Below are 26,277 nucleotides of genomic sequence, written 5' to 3' on the forward strand. Positions count from 1 at the left end.
TGGGTGAGAAATGGAGTGATATTTGAACAAAATATTTTGAGTGTTCATGCAGCCAGATTAAAAAGATTATTTTGGGGCCTTTAACCTTTGCTGGACTAAACATAGCATAATCAGAACTATTTTTTTTTTTTTTCTTACTTAAAGCTGTTTCTGAGGTAGCATTTTCTGGTTTTTTTCTTTGACAGAAAAATTTTGTGTGGTCCTCTGTCTAATTCTAAGGATAGTATTCTCTGTTTGTAGATGGAGACAACAAAATTAGGTTTTGATATCTTGGAGCTTTTATCTTAGTGTTAGGGGAGTTTGAGGCTATTGTTTTGAAAATTAGAAAACATGAAGCAATTTTTAAAGATAAGAAACTGATGATGAGAATATTGGAAATAAGGCAGTGGGAAATACAGCGTCTTCTCTGAGCTATCTCTTTGGTTGTTGCTTTAGCTGCTGGGGAAAGGCAAGGACAGCATCCAACAGAAAACACAAAATCCAGCAAGTTAAAAATTGCAATCTCTGAGGCAATTAAGAAACCCATTATATTGATAACAAACTAGGGCTTTACCAGAGTCTGTTTCAGTAAGTTAAACTACTTTTAATTTTTCTAGACAATTTCATGCAATGGGCAGATACGAAGTGTTTTCTATTTGGGAGCAGGTTAAAGCTAAGACAGAAATTTTTCTAGCGGACTGTTAAATTTCACATAATAAGAAATACTAATTATACTGGACAGCAGATAGATAAGCTGAGGAAACAAAAAAGGATAGTACCCTTAAAATTGCACAGCATTTTTAATTAAAGCTTTAATTTGATAATAATGGCAGACAGAACTTAGAACCCATTTTAAACAGTCAGGAAGTAAAAGCAACTTTAAATATTTAATTTTCTCAGTACATTCTTTGAACAAAATTCTAAGGGGGAAAAAAAATCTCAAAATATCATTTGTCTGAGTTCAAAATGTATTCACTGATTGAAAGGACTTATTCAGAAATTCAAAATACCAAGGAGTGAAAGATAAGGTTTCAAACAGTCCTTCCTATTTATCCCTGTATTCTATTAAGCCACCTTTCTGCTCTGAAACATCATTATAACAACCAGACTCAACTTGCAATAATTTGTACAACCTTTCTGGAGTGTCCCTTGAAGGAATGCATGGGAAGTACTACACCCCCATAAAAGATGTTTGTCTCTGTATTAATAGTTACTCTGTAGGCAGTGTGTAAGTGAGGTGTTCAAGAGCTTGCATTTTTGTAGGTAGAGTTTGACCAGCCAAAGTTGCCACTGCGAATGGCTTTCTGAAAAGCCAGTTATGGATGCAGGTCCCAGCTGGAGTATGCTTGCTTGTTTAATGTAACTATGGTCTCCTACACCCTGTCTTCTGCCCATAACATGCAGGAAATTGCAGTGATCTTTTCCTCTTTTTAGTCCTAAATTATTTTAACTGAGTTAACCAGACCTTCTGACACACTAGCTGGCTAAGTCAGTGAAGTCAAAGGGAGTCCTGGAAGGATCCTAGCTTTGTTCAGTGTCACAAGGAGAAGGCTAAGGGAATGTGATCTTAATGCTGTTATCTGAGAAGGTGAAGTGAGGGTTTTCTTGGAGGAGCAGTGGTAGGATGTTTGGCAGCAGGAATAATCTCTAACAAGGAAAACGAACAATAAATTGCTGTCAGAGATGGTGGTCAAATGCTGGAAGAGAGGCCCGGAGAGGTAGTGGGATCTTCATCCTTGGATACTGCCAGAGCTTACCTGAACCAGATCTGCTTTGATCTAAGGATGGAAAATAGAAAATCCCAGAGATCCCTCTCAACCTAAATTACTCTTATTAGACAACTGGCCTACATTAACTGTATTGAAGACCCAGTGCAATTTGTCTGCAGCACTTGTCAGACACTGAAGTGACCGAGAAAGAGCTCCTTTGTGATATCACTGGGAAATATGATATAGGTATATTCAAACTGCTCTGAGAATTTTATTGGGCAACCTATCACTTGAAAGCATAATCTTGACAGAAGTCTGAGGTCATAGGTACTTACCATAGATGGAAAGAACATGGATGCTCAGAGGCCAAAAAAGGGGAGGAATGGAAAAAAAAAGCTGCAATTTCACACTGGAAGTAGCTAAATAAGAAATACTGCAGTAATCATTTGACTGAGACAGTTTTCTTAGCATATTGTAAAATGCCCAAGTTCTTGTTAAAAGGAAAAATTAAGAGCCAGCATACATAGGAAATGTAATTCACGTCAGGCTTTTTAGCTTATGGTAGAAATCTCATGAGAAGAATTGATGTTTTCCTACAGCAAGTATTAAATATTTGCCTGTGTTATGCCTACCTTCAATTAAGTTAATGTTTAAGATGCCTCTATGTGCTTCATTTAATAACATATTACACAAGTGAATCATTTGAAGAATTCTTCAGTGAAACACGGAAATAATTTTCATGTAACCATCAGCAAGTGAACATCGTATTTTGATGTACTGCTCTATCTTAATATCCCAGCTCGGTCTTTGTTGATGTATTTACTCTGAAGTTGAAGCAATTTAAAACACTAAATGGTGTGACTGTGCATTCAGTCTCATTACAGACTTAATGCAACAGCAGTCAAGCACCTCATTATTGTATAACCCAATTTTTGTAGACGGCAGAAATTATAGGTGTAAAATTTTCATGTTGACTCCAGAGCATAAAGAGTGTCATCCATCATTCACTGGGTCAGATCTGAATTGCTGTAATCTTTGTAATTGGAAAAGAGTGCTTACGACTGAAACAGCAAAATTCTTGTCAAAGTCCATATCTTTTCAAAATGTTTTAGAAATTTTTAGTACATCTTTTCCACAGGTATCCAAGGCTGGATTTGATACCATAAAGAAATTACAAAGACATTTGTCACTGAGATTTTGGTGGACATGCATTGGGTGGGCTGATTTGTGAGGACATGCATTTACTACAACCCATGTTCTCTATTATTAATTTTTATGAGTTTTTTTGCTTGTTCATTTCCTCTCCAAGCACCTTTACCTAAGGGATTTGTTGACATTAGAGAAGAAAATAAAACCCAAATCTTCTACTAGTTAAGAGGAGCAAAAATGATGATCTTGGGTTCTATGCTTATGAAGGCCTTTTAAATCTCTTCATTTTGGAGTTACCCTATACTTGTGTACATTGAAACATGTTCACACATTAGACCAGTAATTATATGAAATTATAATTATTTTTAAGTTGTGAAAAATATCACTGACTATTGGATCTGTTTGCACTGGAACAATGCAGATCAGGAATAAGACATAGATAAGCACACAGTGCATGGGAAATGCCTTTTATCACTGAAAAGTTCTAAGATTGATTTGAATATTGTTTGTTGGTATAGTTGCACTTTGGTTAATGCCAACATGCATTTTCCTAATTCTAAATATATGCAGGTATAGAGAAGCCTGGTAGCTATCCATTCAGAGTTAACAGAGATATAAATACTTCAACAAGGAAAACATTGCTTTATGCTCTTAGCAACAATCAGGTTTTAGCATGTTCTAAATTTTGTGGCCTCTCTCATGGGATGTTTGGGACCCAGTTTAGTTATCAACACTCCTTTTTGGCATGATGGAATATGAGGCTAATTCTACTCTTCTGTGCTCTTAGGAAATATTGTGGTGACTCTGCCTTACCATTCCTTATGTCCCTGATGCTTTGCAACTGGCCTTCAACAAACATTGTAAGAGAGTAGATAAATTTCTGTTTGAAGAGCAATCATAGTAGAGGGCAGGTGAGGGAAGGAATTAAGAGTTTCACAGGTCTGGAGAGAAAGCCTGGAAATGACTTTCAACTCCTAATTCGTACAAGAACTATGCTTTAGATAATTTGACCATAGTGATTGCATTTGTGAAGTGGAAACATCTGGCTGGGACTTCAATACTAGCCTCTTATGTCTCCTCTCCCTTGAATGCCATCACTTCTGGCTTATAGGCATTCCTTTCTCTCTGTTAGCAGTGGGTCATTCATGAACTTTACTGCACTTTGTATAAATTTGTCCTTTAAAGACAGATGAATGTAGGTGGAATCCTGTGCAATATGTGCCTAAATCTTAAGGGTATTGCTTACTTAATGTGAATTTCATGAAATGTTCTACCAGGCAGTGGTGTCAAGACCAGCACGTGTTTTGTGCATTGCAGGTGGCAGTAGGATGCCCATCAATACTGATTATGTGAGCTGATTCTTTTGTGTGCATCATTTTAGGAACTGAGAACCCCTTCCCTCTAACTCTGTAATCACTATAAGAGCTGAATTGTTTGTTTTGCCCTTTTGTTGTCAGCATATGCTAACAAAGACTGATGAGAATTTCAAAAGAAAGACATAACTCTTATTTAAACTCCTAGGTTCCTCTTAGAAGTGCTTAAAGGACAGCCTCATATCAGACAAAGTTTTATAAAATATATTCCAAGTATCTCACTTCTCATCTTTATTGCTGATTGACAACATGGATATTTCTCACTCCGCAAGAATTTCCAAGGGAGAGAAACTCTTGAAGATTCTTGGTGGCTTGGATTTCTAGAGCTTGTTTTTGAAAGTGTTATTTAGCCAAAGTCTTGGCACTGTGTCAGAAGGCGGTAGGTCTACTGTAACATTGCTGACAAAGCTCTGTTGCTTCCAGGGTCCAGGTTAGGATCTCTGTGAGGCTGCGCTGTGTCCTGACGCGTTAGGACCCATCTTTGGTAGCTCAGTAGAGCACAGTTCCTGGGAAGCATGGACACACCAGCAGAGGAATGGCACGGCACTGGCACCAGCGGTACATTTGGCACTGGTAGGACTTTTTGCTGACAGCATGCTGCAATTCTTTTGTGAATCAATTTGATACCAAAAATAGCTACTGGCTTATTCAGAAACTGAGTCTATCATGGTGTGGTGGTACTGTGATTGCAAAATACTCCCAATATGGAGTAGGCTATAAGTCCCTAGAGGAAAGTCAAAATAAGCTAGTACAAATGGAAGTAGGAAAGAAATTAACACTCTCCATATAAATACAATTTGGCTGTCTTGGCTCTTCTCATGCCTGCAGTTGGAGCTGCAATGTGATCATATATCCCTTGCCGATTTAGCTGAGATAGTGGCAATGTGCGCTTGGCTCACATGGCTAAGTCTCATGGGTGACTCTTCAAATACTTGATCAAGGACTTTGGAAAGAAAATAGAAAGTAAGTAAATGACAAGAAGGCAAGGAAGGCTCAGGGTCTAACTTAGCTAGTGGTACAAACCCCAATGTGTTGTCGCTGAACCTCTGTCGCGAAGGGAATGAGCTCATGACTGGCTCCAGACATCAGGTAAATGTGCTCATTGCCCAGAAACCCCCTGAGGGTGGGGAGCTTGCTCTTGTCTGTCAGAGCCTGGAGAGGCCATTCAAGAGTTCTGCTTGTTGCTGAGAGGGGTAAAGCATGTTGAGGGAGCAACTATGAAGTGAGAGAGCCGCTGCTTGCAGCACTGTCATTGCTCCCTTCCTTCTTCTCCTTCCCTACCTGACAGAGCAACTTGACTTTAAAGCTCTGTCCTGGTTTTGGGCTCAACCTGGCCCCTGTGAAATCTATAAATTCAGTTTTTCTCACACTGCTAGGAAACCCTGAGCCAGCTTACAGCAGGTGTACCTTCTGGTTGTATTGCAAATGCAGTAGCTAAACAGTAAATGGGAAGTCCTTCCTCACTGCTCCTCTATGTGTGTGCCTGTCTTTGGATCAGGAGCAGGAAGCAGCTTCTCTTGTAGAATCATTTTCATGCTGCAGGAAGAGCCACTAAAGCCATCTGTTAAGGAAAATTAGCAGCTTGCAATATGTTGCATCTGTAAATGGATAAACTCTTCCAGGCATTACATGTGTTTATATACATACTCTGGTGTAAATGAGTATATCTGAGGAACACAACTTGCTGCTTCATTCTTAAGTAATGAGCCATACAACAAGAGGAAATGACCTCAAGTTGCACTAGGAATGGCTATTAGGAGAAAAATTCTTCACCAAAAGGGTTGTAAAGCACTGGAACAGGCTGCCCAGGGAAGTGGTTGATTCAGTGTCCTTGTAGATACTTAGAAGATGTGTAGATGTGGTGCTGAGGAACATGGATTAGTGGTGGACTTGGCACTGCTGGGCTAACAACTGGGCTCAGTCATAGGGGTCTTTTCAACACAGACAGTTCTGTGATTCTCTCTAGCTGATAGACAGTATGCTTGTGCAGGGTGGATAAGGGTAATTTTAATTTCAAATGTATTTTGTGCAAATGCAGATGATGAGGCAAGGATTAATGTTGTAGAGATGTTGTTCAGAATTGTCTAATTATTTCAAGAATTATTTTGCCTCAGACATGTTCTGAAACATGTTCTGAAGGTTCTCAGCTGGATTTATGTGATATCAGAATTTTGACTGCTACACCTTAAGAGTGCTGGCATTTGATTTTGTTCCAGGCTTATCTTTCTTTGAAGTATAGCACAATATCCAATTATTTAAGATTCTTGGATAAGTAACTTGTTGTAAAGCTTTGTTTCTTGCTAAGACACTTTTATTTTCCCTCTAATACCTAATTGGGAGAACCAATTTTAAAAAAGCAGCAAACACATATCCTCATAGTGAATATACTTTTATTCCTGTGTTTCATTTGGTGTATCACTCAGTTCAAGCAGCAAACTGAAATGACAAGCCTAAGAAAATCGTAATGGCTTTTAGTGATAAGCAGTCAAATAAGTATCACATGATAGTAGCCTTGAAATTGTTGATTAGAGAGATTCAATTACATTTCTCTGATCTCCTAGGCTTACATGTCACTTACATTCGCAAACTGCTTGCATATTGTAGGTTTGGGATTTCTGTGTGTGTGTGTGACTCCTCAGTGTTTGAAGTGGATTCAATGGTCCTGAGCCTTTCCATGTATCGATGCTTAATCCCTGCTCTTACAGCTGCCTGTGCTTCAGGTATTCTCTCAAGAGGTAGCACAGACTCAAGCCAGACTCTGAGAACTAAAACCCAGACCAGCAGGCAAATAATTTACTGGTAGCAGCCTGAATTCTGCTGGGGTTTCATATTATTCAGTCCTACTTATAAATCATCAGCTCCGGGAGTCATGGTATAGAACAGTGTGAACTTTGCTGGCATTTCTTTTTCTTGCTTTTTAAATACATTTTAAACTTTTATAATGTTGAGAAAGGACTGTAGAACATCAGTTCTAATTGCTTTCCAAATAGAAATTAAATGAAATGAAGAACAAAACCACTTTTTTTAATGTTTTCTAAGGTAAAATATGCCATTTTCATGATTTGGAAAAGGAAAATTTGGACTATTTAATGTTTTTGCTTGACAGTATTGAGTTGCAAGTGGAGGCTTTGGACAGGCATATTTAAGAAAACAAGACTGGATAAGAGGACAATTGTGTGTGTTACTATGTGTCAGCATACAGATGAGCCAGTCTGTTTTCTCTCTAGCTTCCACAGTGTTCCAAATAAAATACATTTTGTTATCCTATTAAACCAACACACTGTCTTAGAAGGTGTCATTTTACAAACAAGACTGAGTACACACCCTCTGTAGCCAGCCTGAAATCCAGCCTTGCTGCAGGAGAGGCACACTCCTTGTGACTGGTACAAATCCAGTGAATGTAAATGAAGCAGACTTTGGTTAATTCTGTGAAAAAAAATCTCTGCTGCTTTTCCAGTAAAAAGCGTTAAGACTGCTTTTTAGTTGGGGAGTTGTCCATATTTATCTCTAGGAAGATTATTTGATCTTGTATTTGTTCAGTCTCCTGTTTTTTGTATCAGTGAATTTTTTGATTTCTCTTCCCCTGCATATTTTACAGGATTGTAAGAAGAAAGACAGTGGGAATTCTGTGAAGTAAGAGATGACTCATGGCATTAGTTACATGCTAAAAGAGTAAGGGCAAATCCTAGATTTGCTCTGCCAGTCTAGGATAATAAAATATATGTATTTTAGCACTGACTCTTACAGGTGCTTTGCATTGCACTGAGTCTGAAATCAATGGGAGCCACTCAGAGCATCCAGAACTGGGCACATTCAAGCAACTCCCAGTGCTCCAGATATCATGGGGATTTTCCTTCTCTCAGTTGGAATGGGGTTGTTTGTATAGGTGCAGCACGCTTTTGTATAGTGTTTTGTCATGCATTAGCTGTCTCAATTTTTTTCCAGTGACTTTCCCTTTCCCCTTATAATTGAAACAGTTGGTTCTATGGTAATGAGTCCCTTTGAACTGTCAGTGTTTGTGTATTTTCATTTACACTGCTGGCACTTTGTTCTGAACCTTCTCCCCTTCTGTCCAAATAGATTACTTGTATTATCAGACCTGTCTCATTGTTCACCATAGCATTGCTGTGGATTCTCCAGATCCCCCTTCTTTACTGAGTTTATTGCTCATTTTTCAGAGGCCTTTATCAGACTCCGGTAGGTGTAACTTCAAATAAATCTTCATTAATAGTTGTCAGATAATCAAAGTGGAGGAGGCAAAATTGTATTTTTAATTGCACAAACTATTCTGTGGAGGGGTCTACTTAACCTATTGACTTTTCATTACTTAATAATTCATATTAAAATTAATTTTGGCAGCTTGCATTTTGTTTGTATTATCTATGATTATTTACAGTTTTGTAGCAATTTATAATATAATCAATGTTGACCAGGATAATTTTTTAATGCCAACAGGCTGAGAGTCTTGTGTAGTGATTTAAGATCTGGCTGAAAACCAGGAGTTTAGGAACATGGTCAAAGATAAGTAATTGAATGACTCTGTTTTAAGATAGCACTGATTGTTCATGAGCAGTTTCCAGAGATACACAGAGAATGGCCAAGGCAATGGCTACAGCAGCAACAAAGATTATGAACAATAAAAAAAAACCACAATGAAAAAAAACAAAAAAAATCCACAATGAAAAAAACTTAATACATATTATAATAAAGGTAGGTCTGCTTTCAGTGCTGTGCTGGAGTTTCTGTTCAGACCTGGGCAAGGCAGGTGTCTTAGTGAGCTCCTGATTAAGCACATGGAATATTAATTTAATGAAATTGCTGAATCAAGAACTCCTGATGAATTCCCACCTTTCCTCATTTGTACAAAACTTTATTTACAGCTGAATGTGAAGGGTTTGACTTGCTTTTTTCACAGCCAAGGGAGTCTTGGTGCCAACAGCTGATACAGTAATTATTAGAGACTGGGAATTCCCAATTATATAAATTTTTTAAAAGAAAAATAATTACTTATCTCAATTACTGTCATTCCCTGAAGGGGTCCATGGCCTACATTCTGCTGGAGCTGAACAAGTTACTAAACAGAGGAACTTTTAAAAACTCTGTTACATGAACACCTAACATAATTTCAGCCTTTTCTATAAATCTTGCTCTTACTATATTTTGTTTAACTTGATCTTTTATGAATTTTAAGCTTCTAACTGTAGACTTGGGTTTTATACTTCCTTTTATTAGACTTTAACCCCTGGAAGATCCAGAAACTGTAGGTACAAAGCTTTCTGTCTAGAGAGTTAAGCTGTTCATGCGTTTGGAATACTAAATGTCTCTCCCATATAAAATTTATAACTATAAATACATAGGCAGCAGCTAGTGCCACAACATCCAGTGCTTTTAGGATTGCTCTCTTTTGGAGGCACTTATTCACTGCTCCTATTCCATGTAACTCTACTATTAGTATTTCCCGCCATGTGTACATACTGCAAACATAATTTACCTTTCCAGGAGCAGATTCTTGCTGTTTACTTCTGCAGAAGCAGACAGATGCTATTAGCTAATTTTCATTTTATGACTAAAGTGCCAGTAAAACAGTTCAGACACAGCTCTCAAGATAGGGTGATGAGAAACCTGCGACCCCCAAATTCATTTGTGTGTAGTCTGGTCTGGAGTACAGGTTTATAAATAACAAGACCTTTCTGTAAATGCAAAGAACACTGGTTACTGCTTTTAATCTCAGCATCTTTCTGCTTTTGTGAGTTTGGTGCTCACTTATTACCTGAACTGAAGGTGAGGCTGAGTGTGAATGTTTCCCTGATTCTTCAAGGTGCCATAGAGAGCAGTCTCTTCATTTTTCACCCAGACAACTTGCAGAAAAGCTTTTTGCATGTTGTGGGTGTGTTGAAGGGCAAAATGATACTGTGGGCAATGGAGTAAACTTGAAATCTGAATTCAGATAGCATCTTATATTTATTTCATGGTGAATCTAAGAAGCCTGGTTATAGGTTTGTGGTGAGGTTATGTGGATCACCATTTTGTAATGAGTTGGATCTGGTTTAGTGAGCTGAATTCAAGTCTTTTAGCTCCCAGAGAGAGGCATGTACTGGCTGTATTCTGTGTCACAAAGATCATTCCTTCTGCAGGCACTAGACAACTGAACATTTTTAAGCCATTTAGTGCCCCTGAATAGAGAAAGATGTAGCTGTCAAATGTGTAATACTGATTGTCATTGTAATCCAGTTACCTAGGCAGGCACAATTTTCTGAACTTGTGTGCTTTTGCTGTTAATGAAATATCTACTCATAGGAGCCTTTGTAGCACTATTTTGTACCAGAAATGCTGGGGTCATGTTTATATTTTGATTTTCTGCATGACTTTGGAGCCAAGGGACCCAAATAATCAACTAGTACAATAATACATCACAGAGACAATCTGTACCCTAAAAAGTTTGTAATCTGATTGTTTACTGCTTAGTCACAGAGTAGAAGAGGGGTGGAAAGGACCTCTGCAGATCATCCATTCTAAGCCTGTGCTCAAAGTAGGTTGCTCAGGGCCGTGTCCAGATGAGTTTTGGATGTCTCTAAAGATGAAGACTCTACTAGTTCTCCAAGAAGCATGTTGTAGTGTTCAACCAAACTTCCAGTAAAAAAATTTCCTTTTCTTTAATCAGAATTTCCTGAATTTCAGTTTGTGCCATTTGCCTCTTGTCCTGTCACTGGGTACTACAGACAAGAATTTGGCTTCATGTCCTTAATTCCCCATCTCATCATATGTATCAGTAAGATCACTTTGAGCCATGAATCTCTTTAGAAAGGTAAAAAGGGCATATTTACTTCTAGTAAATTAGCCCTAAGTATGCCAGATATAGAACATGTTTGAGACACTGGAGACAGAGATCTGTCTTCAAGGCTCTCACTTTTTCTTTGTAGCTGATGCATTCTTTGATGTTGGTTTTTTGTTGTTGTTTGGTTGGTTTTGTGGTTTTTTGTGTTTGTTTGGATTTTTTTTGTTCTTGCTTTTTGGGGTGGAGGTTTGTAGCCTAATAAGTTTCAATTTCAGCATAGTGCAGTTTTAATTTTTTTCTAGTCAGTACTGTTTCCTTGATGTTTCACCATGGAGGGGTGAAAACAGAAGGCCTGGTTTTGCTTCCCCATTCTGTTCAGTCTAGCACTGCCTAATAAATTTGTGTGGGAAGCGTATGATCCACCACTTTCCTGTTTTCCAGAGGAAATAGGAGAGAATGTATGCAATGATGAAATGAAAACTTTAGAAATATGTGACCTATCGCTTATTTCACTTTTTTCTGTCTGTGTTATTGCTTTCATCTAATGGGTTCAGCTCTTGTTCAGTGAATATTGAAACTGTGTGGACATTGAAGGAATAACAAGGTTCTAATGAACTGAGAAAGGAAAAGTTTGTAGCAAAGATAAATGAATAATTTCCCCCCCCGTCAATAACTTACGTAGTTAATTGACAAAAAGCTTCTTATGCAATCTAACTTGTCTATGTTTGTGCAAAACAATACTGTTTTTAGCCACTTTCAGTGGGCTCAAAAATCTATTTTCCAGGCCTCCAGCTTCCTGGTGATGTGACATCAGCACAACAGCCCAAGCTAGTGATTATATTAAAAGAAGGAATATAATGAGACAAAAGAATAAGGCTGTGGCTTGATCTTTTTCATTGATAAATTTAGAACTTGCAAAAGCTGAAATAATAGTTGTAGTGATAAAAAGAAATATAATTTTTATACTTACCTGCTGTTCTGAAAAACCAATATATAATTATTGTAGGAGGAAGAAAAATGCATCTCTCCCCCTCACTCTGCTACTTTTTCCTCTTCTCTTCAGTGTTGAAATCATCCAGTTTAATTAAATCACCAGCCTATTTCTGCACAAAGGATGACATTTTATTAATGATGTATGATGTGTATGAGACAGAATTAACCCAATTTTCAAATGGATTTCAATTTGGAAAGGGCAACATGTAAAAATGTCTTGTAAATGTGTGGGATGAGCTGGTTGAGCAGCTTTCTGAAGGAGATGGGATTACAAAATGATGAATAATTAGACAACAGTCTCTCCAGTCCCTTGCTTTATAGCGTAGCCCCATATCATTACCTTTTCCATGTGTTTGCTCGTTTTGCCTGATTTCTCAGTCATGTTTCTTTCCTAGCAGTAAACCCAAGGAACTGTAGTTTAGGTGACAGTATTTACAAGTAACTGGGAGGGGCTGAAGGTGACTGTTTTGATCTTAGGATGTCAGGCACTGTATTTGTGGTGGGGCTTACATTTTAAATATGCCTGTAGGGCCTGAGGTTCAGTGGTTGGTGTCCACTTGGGCTCACTTCACTTACATCTGAATGGGGTAGTCACAGCAGATCCATGATCATATACTAAGTTGTTGTATAGATTTGAAGAATTGTAAATTGTTAACAGGCTTTTATCCCTTCTGGCAGGGGAGCAGATAATCTGCCTCATCATACAGACTTACATTCCTGAAATTTGTCTGTATGTATTAGAGGTTCGCACTCTATTGCCAACTCCCCTTACTCTGAATTGAGAAATAACCTTTCTTATTTTACCTTTTGAATTCATAGGAAAACTGGATAGGCATGATTTTGTGGGTTTTGAGTTTATTTTTAACTTAACAGATTTGAGGAAAGAAAACTTCACTTTCGTTTCCATATCTCTGAAATGTAATTTTTATCAAAACAGTTCTCAAAACTCATTAACCTCTGAGAAAAGACTGTTGTGGAATAGACAGTGAAAAGGTTTGAGACAGACACTAAAATATCTTACTGATAAAATGGCAAGACAAATCTGCCTGCTAAAAGTATGAGATTCATTTTTTGTGGCTGTTATGTATGGGATAAAGTGATGAAGGCACTAATCCATGTATTAGGAAGCAGATTTTTAAAGGGTCAGACTGTGAAGCTCAGAGCAAATGAGCAAATTGGAGTGTTCCCATATTCTTTCTTGATGCAAAAATGGTCATATAGGGGTTTTTGGTAAGCTCTGTGTTAAAATATTTTTGTTGCTTCTGTTGAGAGAAATTCTTGAGCTACAGGATTGATGGTGGTGTTGTTCATAGTGAAGTAAGGGTTGGAGGTCCCTGTTATTCCAGGTATCTGTGCTCAAGTAACTGATTCCTGACCCAAAAGAGCAAACACTGTAACAACAAGACATGGCAGCATAAATATCCTGCTTTTCTGTTTAAAACATCAGTCTTGGCTACTTGCTTAGGAATGGAGGCAGGTAATCTTCTGCATTAAGTGTGGAAACAGTGAAATGTATTCAGGGGTTTAAGGTTAGCATGAAAGGGGCCATTTATGGCATTTGTACCAAAAGTTTGTGCAAGAAGAAGTGCATACTCATTGGAAGAAATAGAGGGAAATAAAAGTAGATTGGAGGAGAGCTGAACAAATTTAATTTACCCTTGTTAAGGTGTAACCATAAGAAATTTGGAATTACCATCCTCTCTATCTATCTTTTGGCCTAGGGAAATGTGGCCCTGTAAGCAGAAACAGAGCTGGAAGTCGAGGTCACAGCTCCCCCAGAGTTCAGAGACAAGGTGGAAAATTTCCTTCTGAACTCGTCTTACTTCTCAACATATGAGATGATTATTTCTTTTTACTATAGGTATTTCTTTGATTTTATTATTTCCCCCTCCTGCTCTGGTTTTCATTCACTGTTACTGTCTAGCAGAACTTTACACTGGCTTCTGTGTGAAAGGAGGGGCTGTACCGTGTGTGCACCATCCTTAATAGAACTTTTTTCTCTCTTTCAGAGCAAGGAATGAAGAAAATGAGCAACATCTATGAATCAGCAGCCAATACCCTGGGAATTTTTAACAGCCCATGCCTGACTAAAGTGGAGCTGCGAGTTGCATGCAAAGGCATATCAGACAGGGATGCCCTCTCAAAACCAGATCCTTGTGTCATCCTTAAAATGCAGTCACATGGCCAGTGGTTTGAGGTGAGTGTTTAATAAAATAAAATTGATTCTTCTGACACTTTAGGATGGCATAGACATAGTGAGGCAAAATTGAAATAGCAAGAACAGTAAAGAGAAGCAGCAATTTGAAGCCTGTGGCATAATCTTGCAAGACCAAAGGGAGATTTTCCATTAACCACAACACACTTTGAATCAGAAACTGAACTTCTCTTTGGAATCTAGATTAAAAATCAAGATGAATAAATAATGAAGCATCATAATTTTTTTCCCTTTAGGCCTTATTTTTTCATAAAAGCTATATAATAGGAGAGACAATGATAGTGACCACCAGGCATTACCATATAATGACAAGGAATATTGTGGAAGAGAGGAGGATTTATTATTAGGTGGCAGTGGATTTGGTGGCAGAGTAGCTTGATTTGCAAATTTTGAGCATTACAGTTGCATTCGTTGTTGAAGTCAGTAAAACTAATGTATTTGCCTTATCAATTTGCCCTGTATTGCAGTTTGCATTTTTGATTAAAATCCTGCTTCGTGTTATTTTGCCTGATCATTGAAATAATTTCTTTGATAACTGGAAACATGGTATCTTAAAGAAATTCAAATTGTAACTATAGAACATAGAAAGGAATGTAATCTTTTTAGTGACATCTTGTTGGTTATTTTACTTCAAAGTTACAGTTGAGTGTTTGTGGTTAATCAAGCTAAAAGGTGTGACTTTTAAAAAGAGAATAGAAAGTATGTAAGAGATAATTAGGAATTATTTTAATCCAGTTAATTTTGAGTGCATATTCATCCTTCTCTTTTCAAGAGTTTTAGCATTCAGCATAGGATTGTCTTATCTATGTATGGAAAGATAAAAATAATGGTGAGCATATGCAGAAAGCAAAATCTTAAACTCAGGGGTCTTTTAAATTTTAGCATTTTCAGCCAAGTTTTTCAGACTTTGAGGATTTTGTTCTATTTATTCCAATCGTTCTGACCTATGAAATTTTTCCAGTTCAGGCCAGCCTAGGAAAGTTAAGGGTTTTTGATGGTATTCTTCTTTTCTTAGTTTGCTCTTGTGGAACTACTAGACATATCCCTGTTAGAAAACCAGACTATAAATAAAACTCTCACCATTGTTTTAGTGCTACAAAATCAGTGTTTCAATGTAATTGAAATTTAGGGTGATATAATAGCCTAAAAAAGGGTATTTTGAGCTCTCTGTGTAGAAAAAAGCATTTAACTGCACTGTGTGTAATGACACAAAGAAGAGAAATTAACCAAGCAATGGATTAAAGGTCAAAATAAAATAAATGGCCCTGTTTGGAAAGGACACAATGAAAACTTTCATGCTCTCTCAGTTCTCTGAATAACTTTGGGTGCATTTACATACAGTTTGTCTCTGGCAGGGTAAGTAGATTTAAATTATATATTCTGACGTAGTAATGGAGATTCCCTTTATTTGATGTGGTTTTTAATTTGGAAAGTGATTGACTGAAGAAAGTGATTCTTGTAGAACAGATCTGCTCACTGATATGATTCTCATCTTATGTCAGTTGCTCCTGCTGTCTAGTGAGAGTCCAGGCAATTCATTTTAGCATGAAAAAAAGTTTTTATTAGTTCATGTTCCTATCAGTGCTGCAAAGTGAATGCCACTCTGCCATGATGAGTCTTTTCTGGCCAGCACCTTAACAGAATTTTTAATTAAGTCCCAATTGCTGAACTAAATTGAACAGAGTCACTCAGGTATAGCTGGAGACATAATTTGGCTGGAAGAATCTTCTGCTGATGGCAATCAGTAATCCAGCAAGACCTGAAAAAACAGATGAAGTAATAATTAAAACATAATAAAATCCGGTTACCAGTGAAGTGAGTATATTCAACATAGAAATCACTAAATGGCAACCCAAGAAAAGGAGTTAGAACTGAGTATGGATTTAGTGCCTTCATAAATTATCTTGAATTTCCAGATACCTTAAACCCCGTGGAGATCCAAACATGCTGTAGCAAGATACAGTGTTGCTGAGATTTTCATACTGATCACATACTCCGTTTGTCTGGAGGTTTCAGCATGAAGTAGCTGGATTGAAGGTGTCCAAAATGCAGGTTGTGCTCTTGCATATAAGTGCTTTTGAAATCCATGGAACGTACTGACTCTTGGCCAGGTGCAGCTGAAGCATGTGGGCTTAGGCTGATGGGATTGCATTGTGCATGAAGTTAGAGATACTGGGATATAAAGGAGCCTCTCTGCAGGTGCAGACAATCCTTGAAAGTGAGTAATCTGTGCACTTTTATCTCTGGGAGAATTTTGATAAAAATGTCAGCCTGTTGCTGAGGATTTTTTTTTCTTTTTCAGTTTTGCAGTTCTGTGTGTGCATGTGTGTGTGTTTGTGTAAATTATGCCACCTACACATGGAAATATAGAATGAAAATGTCTTGATGCTCTTGTAGAGTGGGTAGGTGCTGTTTCCAGAGATTGGAAATGACATCTAAGTATTCTTCTTGGTTTTTTGTTTTCTTTTTTTTTAAGTGTGGTTTTCCAGTTTTGTTTAGTTTTGGGGGTTTTGTTGGTTTGTTTCCTGGACACAGAATTGGTGAGGTTGAAAGGGACCTCTAGAGGTCTCATGGCCTGTGTGCTGCTCAGGTGAGGACACCTAGAGCCAGTTGCCCTGAACTGTGTCAGACAGGTTTTGAATATCCCTAAGGAAGGAGATTCTGCATATTCCCTGGGCAACCTGTGCCAGTGCCTGGTCACTGTCACAAGTGAAAAAATGTTTCCTAATGTTCCTGTGTTTCAACTAGTGTCCCTTACTTCTGGTTCTGTCTCTAGCCACCAGTAAAAAGCCCACCTCTCTTGTCTTTGGACCCTCCCTTCAGGTATTACATTGATAAAATGCTCCCTGAGTGCTCCAGGTATGTCACCTACAAACTTGCTGAAGGTGGTCTGCCCCCTCATCCAGGTCATTAATGGAGATCTTAAACAGGATCCAGTACTGACCCCTGTGCCCCACTGCCAGTCACTGGCATCCAAATTAGAATTTGTCTCACTGATGTCCAGCCTCTGGGCCTGGCCAGTTTTCAGTCCATCTCATTGTCTGCTCATCCATTCCCTGTATGAACAGCTTCTCTAGGAAGATCTTGTGGGAGGCAGTGTCAAAGGCCTTATTGGAGTCCAGGTAGAAAATACCTGCTGCTCCTTCCTCATCTACCAGGCCAGGTAGATCTACTTCATCTTAGAAGTTTGTCAAGTTGTTCAGGCATGACTTTTTCTTGGTTAGATACTCATGATGATTTTCTTATCCTTAATGTGCCTAGGATTAAGTGCTGTATCAACTCCCCAGGAACTGAGGTGGAATTGGTGGGCCTGTAGTTCCCTAGATGATTTGATGAGGGGCACAAAACTCCAGTAGTGAAACCACTGGAAACTTGGACAAATACTCAAAGAATTCTTTGTGCTCTCCCCGGTTCTGGGACAGATATGCTTGCTGGTTTTTTTTTCCTCTTGTCTGGGTAGATGTTTCTCCATAAACAAACTGGCACACGCACAAGTGTGCACACACACACCTCCCCCCCTACATTTCCCTCTGTATGTATGTTGGTGCTGGCTGAAAAGCCAAGCTAGAATGTAAATGGTATGCTGTGTGTGAGAAACGACGCCTCACCTTTTAAAATGTATAAAATTTTTTAAAATTAAAAAAAACTTTAAAATTTTGAACCACAACAAGGGACTGAATAAGGAAAAAAGGACAATGCTGGGTGCTTGGCTACAGACAGGGGCACACCGCTCATACCCGTAACAATCCTTTTATCTGCTAGTGAGAAGCCAACCTCCTGGTAAGCCAGCCCTCCCCACACTTGCACTTGTGTCACTCTTCCAACCCAGCTCCTTCTCCATCCCTCCTCTCGGATCAACTTTTAACATTACAAAACTTAGATAAAAAACACCAGATCTTAACAGAACTTCTTTCGACCTTATAATGCACATTTAACATTCGCTAGAGCCTACACCATTTATCCATTTATCTATCATTTACTATCCATTTATCACATTGTGTCTCATAGGAAAATTGGCAGTTTACTCCTTCTCACACATGAAGCCTAATAAGACAGGATGTGATATAGCAGAATTTAAGATTATACTATATTTATGTACTAAAAGCCAATTTGCTGATCCAGGGCTGAATTTTAGCACTTCTGGCCATAATTTCAGGCAGGTGCACACTTGCAGGGTGGCCAGATGTTGCACTTAAACCGCTTAAGATAATTATTCAACAGGTTTTTTTCCATCTTGATTTGAACGTGTTCAAGGAGTTTAAATACTGTACTAAGTTTCAGATGGTGAATGACTGAGGTACATGATGATAAATTCCCTTGCTCCAATGATTATTTTACCCACCTAGAGCATGAATGTCCATGCGTAATAAATATTAACTGTTAACTAATGTATAGTACTGGAGCCTTCAGCTGAGATTTGCTGGCACTGGCATTCTTGTTAACTCCTAATTTCCAAGAAAGTAGCTTGGGCCTGTTCACAGGTTATCTGCATATGGCAAGTACCCACAGTACGTGTTATTTTGAAAGCTGAGTGAGGTGCTGAGCTGTGGCTGGTCATACAAGATTTACATGAGATCAGGAGGTGTCACACAGCCTGACTTAGCCAGATGGAATGTGATGTCTAGAGCTAGGAAAAGAGAAGAGGAGCTCAGGAAGACAAGCAGCCATGTTTGGGAATCAGGGAGGGCTTCCTGTGGTTATATTTTCTGGCTTTCAGCAGCAGGACAGAGAGTGTCTGCTGCTTTGTGGGTCTGAACAGGTAGCTGGAGGTTTTGCTTTTTACCCAAAGCTTTTATTAAACCTCTCTCTCTATATATATATATATAACTGCAGAGCAAATAAAGCAGCAGACAAATAGATTTTTTTTGGTTTTTTTGTTGTTGAAATGTTTTCTGAAGTCACAATTTGTGGAAAACTCGGTGAGCTTCAGTAAAAATGTGTTGATATTCTTAAAATAAAAGTTATTCACTTGTAATTCAGCATGACATTTCAAGGATCAGCTTGTTCAGGACTAAACAAATAAACCTGAGTTTTCTGTGTTTCCTTTTCCTTTCACATCAACCTGCACATCCACGCAGACCTTCAGGCAAACAGATGGTAGAGACCAGTGGGCTAGGAAATGCATGGAACTAGTTAAGGTATGGAATACACAGTGGAGCCTACTAAACAGGCTACATAGGAATGAGGCTATAGGAAGGACAGTCTTGCTCTTCATCTGTATTTGCTTTTTCCCTTAGTCCTGCTTTCTCTTGCTTCATTTCTGAATTCCAGCATCCGTCTCCTTCCTCTGCCTTTTCATCTACCTCAGCTCCCCATTTACATTCCCAGCACCTGCTGCCACGTTTCTCTCCTCTCTGTTTTGGAGAGTGGGGGAAATTTCCTGCCCCTTCCTAGCATGGGCAAAGGATCTGAAGAGAAGACCCTGAGGCAGACTTAAGCTATTTGTTTCCATAGATACCCAAAAGTAGCTTTCATGTTATCCATCTGTGGCTGTTACAGCCCACTGCAGAAGCCAACAAGCCATGAAATAGGGGAGTCTGTGGGATGATACACTCCATGACTCTACCAAACTGTTCCAAAATATACACAAAAATATTGTGAAGATGGAAAAAAATCCCCCCACATTTAAGAACACATGAAAAAATACATACTTTTTAGTTAATTTTGATGAACAGGTAATAGATGAAGCATTTGGATGGAAGTGGAAGTTTCAGTGATCAGAAACAAGAACTACCACCAGCAGCCATACAGAATGAGGCTTGAGGCTGTCTAACCTCATCTTGCATCTGGTTCCTAGTTGGTTACAGTGAAGAAATATGGAATCAGAGAAATATAAAAGTGTCTTTCCAGCTTGTTCTTCCAGCTCTTACTGATCTGCAGCTCAGGGAATTCTTAAACAGGAGTTTATGCCTTTGTAATTGTAAAAAAAAATGTTGTTAGAATAACTTCCATAACTTAGTTCAACTAATTTCAGAAGTTTTTGTATATAAAAGATAAAATTTTGGGATATCCTGGGACATAAGGGTTCAGCAGCCTAAGTGGAGGTTGAAGAAAGTAATATTACTTGCAGTTTTTGAACTTGCCTTTTGCTGATTATTTTTAAGTTCCTTTTTCCTGTATTAAAGGAGACACTGAGAAAATTCCTGTTCATTTTCTAAATGCTATTTTGGATTTTATTCTTCTGATTTGTCCATGACTGTATAAAAAGGCAACCTATATTCTGAAGATTCAGCATACATAACCTATCACAAAACATGGATTTGTTTGAGTAGTTACTTGAACTATGTTTATTTCAGAGCATTGCAGAGATGTAGAACCATAACCTGTTGTCACATTTCCAGAGATTTCTGAGCAGTGATTTGGGATTTATTCTCTGCTTTAAAGAACTGCAAGGCTTTGCAGTGGGCTGGTTTATTGGAAGTTTGATGGGTTTGGGGATTTTTTATTTTTTTTTAAAATACTCTAGTCAATGCTAGAGCAGATTCTAGATACTATCTTTCTGATTTCACTCTTAAGATTTCAAGTTGGTGAGAAAACATCTTGTATGAAATTAATTGTAAGTAATGGCGTTACCGTAAGATGATCATACCATCTTAGGAAGATTTTTCTCTGACAAAGAGAGGAAGTTATAAAACATCTCATCAGATTATGCCAAATTTGGTGGCAAGGAGATGCTTTCACCAAATAAAGGTAATGAAACTATCTCTTCTCTTTGTGAAGAGGCTTCTGATTCATTTGCAGATTTGGGAGTTTTTCTCTTCTGGATGTAGAAGAGGGCTGATAATTGGAAATGCTACCTGCAAGTTTTCTCTGGCCAAAGCTTAGATCAAAATCTGTAATGAAATGCTAGATCTATTGTAAAACTGGATTCATGCAGTACATGGTTGATGAAAGCTAATGGGGAAGAATTGAGTCTTTATTTCAAATGATCAAGACTTTTATCAGGAAAAAAAGGCAATGGGATTTTTTTCTAATTAAGCCACAAGGTGGCCAAAGTCCTACCTTTCCTGACTCAGGGCAGTCAAGTTGATTGGCCCCTCCTGCCCAGATCATTCAGGCCTTCAGAGCACTTGGTCTTGTATGAGCACAGGTCAATTCCCTGCATAGCTTGCAGGTGATGAACTGAGTGCAGCTTTTGATTATTGACCTTTGGACCTAGGAAGAAATGGGAGCAGTCCTGCTGCATTCACTTCCCAGTGGATGTTCCTAGATAATGTTGCTTAAGGATTTTTTAGATGCTATTTATTTAGACTTACCTCATTTTCACTCATTAGACTGAAAGCTGTGATTTTATTTACACCACAGCATTGTGCCTGTGTATATGCCTTTATGGTTTATTTCATCCTCATAATTCAATATCATACTTTTCTTCTTTTTCCATCAAGTCTCTGTTGATGCTAATGAATGTTTCTTTACTCAAAACTACTTGGTAACCTCTGTTGCTGCCAAGATTTGCCTTTAGCTTTTACTTTCTGTTCCTGGTACATTTCCTTGAAGTCTTTTTGTATGGTGTGACTGTCAAAGACAGCTCATCTGTTTCAAGCACCACTGGAAGTCTGTGGGGTCAGGCTGCAGGCTAATTGAATGTTTTATCTTGGTCCGTTCTCAGCCTGAATTCATCTAATCTGATATCTTCCTTTCCAAGCCTTAATATTTTGGAGGCACCCTTTCTTCCAAGGGTTTGCCTGCTGAAGACCTCCTGGCATTAACTCTTTCTGGAAAAAGAAAAGTTCTCCACATGGAGGGAATCTGCTATAAAGTTTTTCTCCATATCCAACAGAGCATCATTCATAATATTCTGTTCAGCCCCTAATGCACTTAGGACATTTTTACAAATATATATGTGTAAGCTCAAAACCTGGAACTGTAATTTATATTACCTTTCTTGATAAAAAGAAAGACACCTATCTCCCAGGTCTTTCTGAGCTGCTTACGCAAAGTTGAATCTCTGAAAACTAAAGGCTGTCATTTTCTTGTGTTGGCAAATATTTGATAAGAAATTGGTACTGGGAATTTTTTTTCTCCTGTGCCTAGTTCAGAAATATGAACATCATTAGGTTTTGATGAGATTTTTCTTTTTAGACCCCAGGTAGTAATGTGCCTATTTATTTTAAATCCATTTTATAATAACTCCCTCTTGTTTTCATCTCATCCATCACTGCTGCTTTTTCTTGACCCTCCTTCTTGTCTCAGCATTTAAAGACAGCCACGGTGCTTTTTTCCCCTGTCTTTTTAAATCAGCTAGTCTTTCAGCTTGAACTCATTTGAATCAGACAGATTGTCTCAACTGAAAACAAATACTGTCATGTTGAGTCAATATATATGAAATATCATATTATTCCACTAGCTCAAACATAATTTTCTGCCTCTGTAGTGCAGTTTGTGAAATGTAATGTATGTGCAAAGGAAAGAAAGTAGATGTCTTTGTTTGTATTGAGAGTGGTCATATTTGGGCTGGATGATTTCTCTCTATAGGAGCTGGAAGCTGGCTTCTCTATCTGTCCAACTAAACCTCTTCAGGTGCCCTGTCTTCAAGCTATGGAGAGTGAAGAGCTATTTTCTTATAGTTTACATAATTGAATAAAACCAAGTGCACTCCTGAGAAGTCAGGAGAGAGTGCTTATGTGGTAAAAGCTACATGGTCTCTCCCTGAACCTGTGGTCTGGAGTATCCTCTCCCAGGAAGGTCTTCTGTTGGGGCTGATTTCCAGGAGCCCTCAGGTCCTAGGAGAGCTATGGAAATGAAATGTGGGATCATGTAGTCATTTTTCTATGTTAGGAAATAGTTACATGCTTCAAAATCAGTTCAGTACTGCACTAGCTTAGATGGAAATGTGAATGATCTGTACTTGTTTGCATCCTATTTCAACGTCCAGAGGATCAGGGATTATGGAAGTGTTTGAGGAACTCTGTTCCTTCCTGGTGAACAATTTCTTTGTAGCCATTCCTCCAGCAGATGTCTTCAGCCAGAGTGTTAGTAGAGTGCAAGTAGCTCTCTACACTTACCTTGCCATGTGCACCTGTGGAGGAAGCAGGTTTGGTGCTTTGTTGTCAGATTTCTTAGATTTCTTCTTGGCTTTGCAAACATTTGTGTATTGTTGCTGGTAGGAACGATTTGAATGGTTTTAATCTACTTGAAAATTTTGCCTTAATCTTAGCTTTTGAATAATTGAATTGCAGATATGAAATACTAAGAAAGAACTGAGAGGAGTTCTCATCTGTTCTTGTATTTATGTCATTTAAAATATTGAAATACTATGGCTGACAAAATATTTTACTCTACATTAATAAAAGTGGTTTTTTACATCATTAACAGGGAAGCTGAATTATTTCCTTTTCCCATATGATTTTAGATATTTCTTTGTTGTTAATGTTCTTTCATTAGTGTTTCTAATCATCCTAAGACATTCTTGTAAACACTGCTTTTTAGCCATGCTATCTATTTGATGGTTCTTTATTCATGCTTCATTAACTTCTCACAACTTTTTCTCAGGATAGTTTTCCATGAAAGCTATGACCTTTGCACAGTTGTTCTCAGTCATACATATATACACATGTATATATATATATATATGTGTGTGTGTATGTATATACATACACACACATATATATACACACATTTATAGATATATGCATGCAGTCATATATATATACATACATACATACATATATATATACATATGCAATAAAACAATATTTTTTTCAAAATTTTCAAAGGAATATATTAAGAAAAACAAAGTTTTACAGTCCCTCCACTCTTTCTTAACCCTGAGTAACTGGTTGGTAAGAATATATACCAGAGGAATTCTATATTGTCAGCAGCTAAACATAACAAATAAAAATTATTTTGCTCTCTTTCCCTGCAGTTTAATTATCTATCAGGTATGTAGTATTTTAAACTTGGATGGAGAGTCTAAGTCTGCTTTTGTTATGGGCAGGCAGATGCACATTTCAGATTACCTCAGTAATATGCCTACTTCTCGTGAGCTATTTTTTACAGATACACAAACTTCACACATCTCCAGGACAGATTTTAAGCCTGGTTTGACTTCAGTAGTCTGACATATTGTGATAAACCTCCAGTAAACAGGAATCTTTGGAGCTGCTTTGTAAATAGATAATTCACTTGATTGATTCAGTATACTGATTTTTAACCTGTAACATCAGAATGGAACTGAGAGATTGTCAGCAGCATGAGTCTATTCTGTGTTAACTGTGAGGGGTTTTAGGGTCTAACACAAATTGTTTCCTGAAGGAAAAGAGACTTATGAAACTCTGAGAATAAGTGATTTAGAAAAACAGTCTGAACTACTGCAAATGTGTTTTGAAAAGACAGTATTGATTGACCAGAGATGCTAAGTTCATTAAAACTGGTTAGGCTTAAAACCATTACATAATAAGGGAATGTTCTGGTGACATGGATTGATGGAATTCAAGTTTATGCAAAGGAAAGTAAGAGCAATTTCCCTGGAACTGCTGTTTTCCATATTCCTTCATGTTTGGTAGTAGCTTAAAAATATATTGTATCAGTTGTAACCAGGCCAGAATACAGACTCTCTGAAATCTGAGAATTGACATGTCCAAACTACATTTCTGTATAGATGCACTGACCTCATCTGTTAACAGGTATTTCAGGTATAAAAGACAGATAAATCATTGCCTGATTTTTTTTTACTTCTTTTCAAAAAATGGGATGGATTGATTTTTTTTCTTTCTCCCCTTGAGAACTTTACAATTTTGCATGTAAAAACAGGTAATCAAAGCAGAGCCACATTGCATCAGCTACCAGAATTGTGATTTCTGCTCATTTCTTTGCCACTCTTAGTGTTCTCTAAAAGAAGATCCTAGATGTAAACTAGTAAGACTAGTCTCTGAAGAAGAGGAAAAGGGCTGAAAATATCCCCTGTTTCTGGCAGAGGGCTTGGAGTGTCTGCTACCACCACCACCATTCCACTGCTGCTGACAGCAAAGCAAAATTATACAAGTCCTGTCTCTACAAAGATGCTTATTTACTAAGAAAATTTTAGGGCACTTTGGACAATCCATATAAAGTTCATAATGTATGGGTGTGGATTCGTAGGTGATCTGTATAAATTTACCTGCCTTTTGTATCAAATATCACACTTAAAGAGATCAGAATAAAAATATGTGACAAGCCAGTTCTTAGGCTGAACAGTCTCCTCTACAAAAGCTTGCAAGTCATTGGAACTGGAATAATTGCTGTAGTTCCCTGTGAATAATTTTTGTATTCAAAAGGCCTGCAGTGTGTAGTTCAGCTAGTTTTTAGTTTGAAATTCATCATAACATATTAACTGCAACTATCTGAGGTAAATGTCACAATTTTGTGAGATGTTTAGTTTTATTCCACACCACCAACCCATGATGTTGTGCTTTTGAAGCAGAAAACTGTCCATTGTGGTAATCTGGATTTGTCATGATAAACTTAATCAGAGGGATTTGAGATTTGTTTTTCAAGTCAACTTCAATTAAAAAACAAGTCAATTAAAAATATGAGGTTTGAAGCTTTTGCTTTTCAAATATTTGGAAAAACTCATCGCCTAGACAGGGCACCAGCTGGCTTGTGTATGCCATTGGTGTAGAACTGGCTGCAGGTGCAGAACCAAGTGATGCAGTACATGCATTCTATATGCCTCCTCAGGGAAACATCAGGTTGATCATTGTATCTTGTTGTATTTAACTTTAAATGCTGTTTGAGGGCTGATTAGTCTGCTGTTGCCTTGTAAGCGGGGTAAACTTAAAAGCTTATGCTGTGTCACTGCCAAATGAACTGGACTAACTTCAACAGCCTTGCTCCCCTGGCTGCCCTTCAGGTTCCACATGGATGCAGGAACTGTCTTCACTGACAGCAGCATTTGCTGTTTTAAAACTGTATTTGCACTTCTCCAGCTTATATTGGGCTTTTCAGCTGCCATGTGTGTGTCTTTCCTATTCTGCACAGGACAACACAATATAAATACCCATGCCTTTGTTTTTCTGTTTGAAGTTATTGGCATTATGTTTATTGACATCCTATGTTTCAATACTCTTTTTATGGTCCTGTATGTGCCTAATTGTGTTGAAGGTC

At 37.9% G+C, this 26,277-nt stretch overlaps 1 protein-coding gene across 4 annotated transcripts in view; it reads left to right on the plus strand.

The window, feature by feature from the left end:
• Positions 1–26,277, plus strand: part of CPNE4 (copine 4) — a 268,547-nt gene that overhangs the window by 77,591 nt on the left and 164,679 nt on the right. For 3 of the 4 annotated variants that reach the window (XM_086849429.1, XM_086849437.1, XM_086849446.1), the window contains 2 exons: positions 4,634–4,783; positions 13,988–14,175. In XM_086849429.1, coding sequence (XP_086705555.1) covers positions 4,726–4,783; positions 13,988–14,175 — 246 coding nt within the window. In that variant the 5' untranslated portion in view covers positions 4,634–4,725. The remainder of the gene's footprint in view (positions 1–4,633; positions 4,784–13,987; positions 14,176–26,277) is intronic. The other variant, XM_086849453.1, reaches the window with a different exon arrangement.

Source organism: Cyanistes caeruleus, chromosome 1 (assembly GCF_971803275.1).
Source record: "Cyanistes caeruleus chromosome 1, bCyaCae1.hap1.1, whole genome shotgun sequence".
In the NCBI taxonomy this organism is placed as follows: Eukaryota; Metazoa; Chordata; class Aves; order Passeriformes; family Paridae; genus Cyanistes; species Cyanistes caeruleus.